The sequence below is a fragment of the Centruroides sculpturatus genome, unplaced genomic scaffold, assembly GCF_000671375.1.
Source record: "Centruroides sculpturatus isolate CEXI.00-Female unplaced genomic scaffold, Cexi_2.0 scaffold904, whole genome shotgun sequence".
Taxonomy (NCBI): Eukaryota; Metazoa; Arthropoda; class Arachnida; order Scorpiones; family Buthidae; genus Centruroides; species Centruroides sculpturatus.
This window is the reverse complement of record NW_019385147.1, coordinates 315,986-322,589: the sequence shown is the minus strand read 5'-3', so window position 1 is coordinate 322,589 and position 6,604 is coordinate 315,986. Positions and strand designations below refer to the sequence as shown.

Sequence of the window (6,604 nt, the reverse complement as noted above, 5' to 3'; positions counted from 1 at the left end):
TCTAATCTATATTTGCGTCGCGCCTACGATAGTGCTATCGTCCGGACAGTCCGGGAATCGACTCACCGTCCCGGTGAACTAGTAATTTCATCCGAGGATATCATGCGCAACCTGTTAACCTTTTATTTTATTTTTGCTAGTGCGATTCATTTCATATACACCACCAATATCCAATGGAGCTAATTTAAACAGGTCGCTGCACTAGTACGGAATTTTTCATTGCTTCTTCTGTGACAAAACTGAATTTTAGTCTTTTAAATTGAGATACCTAAATAACGGGGGACGAAATTTTCCTCCGCCCCGGGCGGCTGACACCAACGCTACGCCACTGGAATAATTTTAAAACGGCTTACTTTTACTAATAAATTACTAAGATTATTTATTTTTTGAACGAATTTTAACTTTATACTTGTACAGTACCTCTGAACCAAATTAAACACAATAGATAATTTTAATAGTGCGATTAGTCTTTTAAATTTAAATGTACGTGCGCAGATAATGAATAACAGAAAATTTATAATTTGTTACAGATATTATTTATAAAAAGTTCGAGAAAGGATGAAATTTATAATTAAGACGAGTCAGAATATTTTTTGAATTTGTCATATGCATTTAATATAGTTAGATGAAACAATAAAATTAGCTAAGTTTTGTATACTTCTGAAAGAGAAATTTTCACAAATCTTGCTTAACAAATTACAAAGTTTAAATGTAAAAGTTATTGAACAATTTTGAATAAAGAATAGGCCTATTCTCCATAGATTACTCTTATCAGAAAATTTTTTTAATGTTTTAGTTAGGATTGACAGTTCTTTCTGTCAATGGATATTTTGTGCTTTTGAATGTCAGTTCAAAATCTGTGTTAAGAAACAACACTTCAAATTTACAGAAATTACATGTATCCACTTCCGTAATAGATATATCTGTAAATATGTTTAATTAAATTTGTATGACCATTTTTCAAACTAAAAGTATAGAATTCTTGTATAAATTATTTAACAATCAATAATACTGTAAGTATTTAAATTCCTTCGAATATGTTTTAAATAAGAATTTCCACACATTTCATCATGGAAATTGTTTATCAATATAAGTGCCAGGAAAAAGTAATGTTGCATTAGTACTGTAGTTTTCGTGGTAAGCTATTTTTGTTTGTGTTGCGTAGGAAAATATAAAGCGAAGTGATATTCGGTGTCTATATTTAAGTTTCCACAGGATTTGATTTGAAAAGCAAGCCAATGGATTAGAGAATTTGTAGAAAAATAACTTATTATTTAAAATGTTTTAACAATTATGCATTAAAAACTATGAATTATGTTTAGGTGAAAATTATATTAAATTGTTAACTAACCTGTATTTCCACTTGCATATTCTGTTGTAATATATATAAAACATTAAATACAAGTTTTCGTAAGTTTAAAAATACTGTATTGTCTAATAAAGAATATAAAAAAACTTAATTTGCAATTTATATTTGTTGTTTTTGATTATTTTATTATTAAAGTAAATATACAAAAAAGCTTAAAAAATACAAAACAGATAAAAGTTACTTCTTGATGTTTAAAAATGTCTCGGCATTAAAATCTTTGATATCACGTAACTTAGTTTAATGTTAAAATTATTGCAAAATTTTCAATTAATGTCAATACACACAAGAGCTAGTGAAATTATAAATAAGTGCCTTTTATCAAGTTTTAGATGAAATGTCTATAACTATTATATAATGTCTGCCCGCTCTCACAACAACAATAATATAAAGTTTAGGCTGATCGACCGACATTTCTGATTTTAGTAGGTTGACGTCATTCAGCTGATCAATCAGCGCGTTGTGCCATCTGGATGTTTAGTCGCACGTCAACCATCTAGCCGCACACACCATTCCCAACACCCAGACTACTTCTAACAGAAACCGGCAGCGCAACCCCGGCTCCGAGCGCACCAAAGTACAGTTCAATTGTTAGTAGGTTGACGTCATTCAGCTGATCAATCAGCGCGTTGTGCCATCTGGATGTTTAGTCGCACGTCAACCATCTAGCCGCACACACCATTCCCAACACCCAGACTACTTCTAACAGAAACCGGCAGCGCAACCCCGGCTCCGAGCGCACCAAAGTACAGTTCAATTGGCATTTGAACTCCTTATACAAAGATATTGCTGGCCATAGTGGTACCGAAATCGCGTACAGGAGATCTGGTACAATATATAAGTTGCTACGCAACGCGAAAGATAAGATAGATCAAAGCAGGAGTGTACAGTATAACGATAAAGGATGATAGATTCCGAAGGTAGGTGGTGTATATTGGCTCAACTAAACGATCAATACGAAAAAATGTACGTGGGCATCAATACAACATTAAAAACCACCACCTTGTCCACATATGCCACTGACCCAGAAGTTCAAGGGGACCTCCAGAACACAAGTAGACTAGGCGGGCTTATCAAACAGACCATATTCGTAGCCTGGAGACTTGCAAATATATAAATCCAGCTTGACCGGCAAGTGTATTAATTTTAAAAACTGCAATACGATATCGCATGCGTGGAGGTACCTTTATGAAAAATTCGGGCAAGATTAGCCTATATTAAGTAACAAGGTCATATATTTACGAGTTTTAGTCATTCTGCCGTTTGAATTCGATTTACGTTACAGTTAAATTCATTACACTTATATACATTAAAACATTAAAATTTTCTTTGCTGATGATTAAATTTTTATTATTAAGAAAGTTTCATTTTCGTGAATTAATTATAAAGTTCTTATTAATGGAAGCGGCAGGATTACCGAAACGGTTAAGGCGTAGGCCTACCGCTCTGGGGATCCGTAATTGAACCCAGGCAAACAGCCCAAGAAATTTTTTGGGTTTGGTATGTCCCGGATAAGTCGGGTCCTGGTCTCTCACCAACCAGTCGTTCCATTATGATCCTGGTCAAACTAACGATGGGTACGAAAAAAAGGACGAAAAGAGTCTTTCTCTCTCTCTCTCTCTCTCTCTCTCTCTCCGCCCTGATGGCTCTAAAAGGGCTTCTTTTAGCAAGCCATGAATTCGGCCAGGCTTGCTAAAACAATGGAGCGGCCGGATGATGAGGGACGGAGTCAGACATATCCGGTCGGATCACTCCCCGAAAAATCCCTGGGGAGTTTTTCGATCCCGGACTCCCCAGAACGTTAGGCTGCCACCTCGACCACTTGGCCATCCGGCCGTAAGAGTAGAAAAAACTACGTGCTTACACTTTTAACAAAAACATTTAAAAACCTCGAATATGTTTTTATTTTTAAAAATACGTAAAGTTGAAAAAATACATTTATTAAATATTTAGCTTAATAATAATGAATATTAATAAACATCAATTATTTATTTTATATATAAATTCTTTTAGTAGCGACATCTGACAACGAAATATTGAACTATCAGATGGTGTGACTCGAAATGGGGCCGATGCTTACGTTTATTTACTTTTCGAGCAACTTTCAAGTAATTCTTATTTAATTCATTAGTATGACATTATACACAATAAATTAAATAAATTCATATTTAATTTGTTGTATAATGTGTTGTATATGTTGATATAATCATTGATAGACCATAAATGAGATGATAGAAAAGCTTAAATAGTGTCAAATTTGAATTTTAATACAATTTCTAAACATTTATGTCAAAAATGTTGATTAAAATAAGTATTTTTCTTAAAATTTGGAAATAAAGAGACCAATTTTAACATAAAGTAGATGAAGTTGCTAAATTGTTAAATTGGTTAATATGCAACAAGTTTTATACCTTTAAACAGAAAATCTGGTGTAGTAGGTTTAATGTATGTGTCAAGGCAACACGTGAACATTCTGCGGTAAGATGTGAACCGTGAATGAGGGATATTCCACCCCAGAAGTATTGACTGTCCTGTATGAGCAAGAAAGTCAATGGACCCGTACTCATGCACACGACTGTTTGCAAGATAGTCACTTTCAAAGGTCGGTTTTTACCGTGAATTGGAACTACTGCCTGTTTTGCATGTTCCGTGTTGGTCGAGGCTCGCTATTGCTCGCCTTGCATTCTTGCGGTTTGGTGCTTGCTATGCTTGCACTGACGTATCCATGTGAGGACAAGCTCTCGTGCCTCTCTGGAAACTATATAACATCAAGTACTCTGTGAATGGTCGAGTGGGCTACTCGAAGCCGACATAGTCGTGTGGGCTAAATAGTTAAATGCAATAATCTTTGAGGACTGTGTCTTGAAGGGTTGCATTTAGGGTTGCTTTGACTTTTTTATTCGCATGGATATGGTCTATGGCTCTGATGAGGTCCCAACCGTGTCATTCGGAGGTTTAACTGTTTCACCAAGGGAGAGTGTCTCTTGAGAGTCTTTCTATGGGAAATTCACTTATGGGAAACTCAGGTGTTAGACACGTAAATTAAACCAGAAACCACATCTGACCAATGGGCTAGCTAGCCCGTGACTATTGAATGCTAGCAGTTGCCAGTGTTCAATAGTTACAGGCTTTGTTGTAACAGTGTTCAATGGTTTTATCCACTCGGCCATCGGTGGGTCCAGGAAATCTGATTATCAAGTTGGCATCTACAGTATTTAGCAACATCAAAATCTATTTAGTTGTAAAATCATTATATGATGATTTTCTAATTAAGTAGATGTTTAATAGGCATAAGAATATTATTTCTATAATATAAAATGATGACAATTGTGAATAGCAACACTGCATGCTTTCTCCTACCTTCTCTCAACATTATTTTGCTTATTAATAGTAACTAATACCTCACTATATAAAGACAAATTTATAATGACAACAATATATAACGTGAATATTTGTTAATGTAAGCAAACATATTAAGGGAGATTACACCAGGAGTTTATTAATTGTGTGCATTATTGACATATTTACATTACGTTTTATAATGTTAATTGGATATTTTTTTATAGCATTTGTAAATTTCTTTATAACTCATTTTTACAGCACAATATAAAATAAAGGTTAAAGTATACCTAGGTAACCCCAATGACAGTGCTTCGGTTTGGTTAGGTTAGGTTAGATTAACTATATATTTAGTAGATGTTTTCTGTTTTTTATTTTATTCAAGAACTACTGTGAATCAATAACTAGTGACATCAGGCACTCTGTGGCCTGCCAGCGGCTCCCTTCCGGGAGGAGTCTGTCAGGACTACGAACAGCCAGAAGTGCCACTATTGGGGTTACCTAGGTATTCTTTGACCAAAATAAATATGAAATAAATATGAAATTTTGTTATGGTAAGTTCTTTGATTTTAATATCCATATGTAATGGAACCTGCTTATTGTCATCATTTACTGTTATTAGAATTAACAGTTATACATTTTTTAATTGGGCTGCAATTTTCAGATTGAAGACTTATACATTTCCACTGTTGTCTGTCCTGTGTTAATCTCAAGAATGGAGTTGTATAGCTGAAAATTCAGACTGGATATGGAAAGTTTATGGGCCTGAGGCCTTGATTAACTATATATGAACTTCTAGTCTGGACCAGAAGTCATGCAATTTTTAAAATTAAAATATAATTAAAAATTGCAGCTCAGCATTATGACCATTGTGACAATGTCACAATAATATATGTTCCATTTTTGTTTCAATACATTCTTATAATGCCAAAATCAATAAATTAGAATTCCCATTAATTTAGCCTTATTTAATTTGCTGCTCAATGTTTACAGCTAATTATAATTATTACTCTAGACAGGGCTGTTCAAAATTGGATGGGATGTTGAGGCTTAGAGCAGACCCCTTTTGCCTTTTTTTAAAGAAATGAAATACCAAAAATATTTCTTTATTAATTTAAAAGTTAAAATATATTTAATGGCATATAAGAATATTTTTAATTTTAAAAATATTTTAGATAAATATGTGAGATGTTTTATATTCTTGTAAAAAGTTTTATATTTTATAATAAATTTTCATTATTTTCTTACAGAATTAAATAAGTAATTATGACTGCCATCAGGCATAATCTTCAGCGGGACGTTTTTCTCCCGAGTGATGAAAGACTAGTCGGTGTGGTCTACGTTGCAAAAGCTAGTAAGAAGAAGAAAACTGGTTTCCTATGTGCTGTCAGTAAGTTTAAATTTAAATATTGTTGATATTTTTATTTGCAAAACAATACACTGATCATTCCAAAAATAAGATGCTACCACACCTATTAAAGTCAAAAGCTTTAATTACTTTAATTATTAACTTCTTGATACAATATATAAATATATTGATCTATATCTTACTTATTTCATACATAAAGTACAGTATGGTCTTGCTGTATGCAGGATTGCATGTAGTAAAATAAAGCTTAAAACAAAATTCCACATAAATTTGTGATCCACACCAATTAGTTCCAGATGATTGCCTAAACTATGGATGGCCAACCTATGGCACATTGTATATGTAAACACACATTAACCTACCACTGAATTCTAGAGTGTGCATTTATTATACTTGTATACTTATACTTATTTGATTATGAAGCAACAGGCATCAGCAAATGCTGACGTGCATCACTCAGTCAGTTAACAGCTGACTCTTGTGTCATAATGTTTGATGGACTTCTGATTCAATGTGTGTAAACAATTCTG

The 6,604-nt window shown here is 33.5% G+C and overlaps 1 protein-coding gene across 1 annotated transcript in view; it reads left to right on the top strand.

The window, feature by feature from the left end:
* Positions 1–3,379: 3,379 nt before the first annotated feature.
* LOC111635441 (exocyst complex component 1-like) overlaps positions 3,380–6,604 on the top strand; it is a 41,853-nt gene continuing 38,628 nt past the window's right edge. Inside the window, 2 exon segments of the mRNA XM_023380400.1 lie at positions 3,380–3,474; positions 5,956–6,095. Of these exon segments, the coding sequence (XP_023236168.1) occupies positions 5,972–6,095 (124 nt within the window). The 5' untranslated portion in view covers positions 3,380–3,474; positions 5,956–5,971.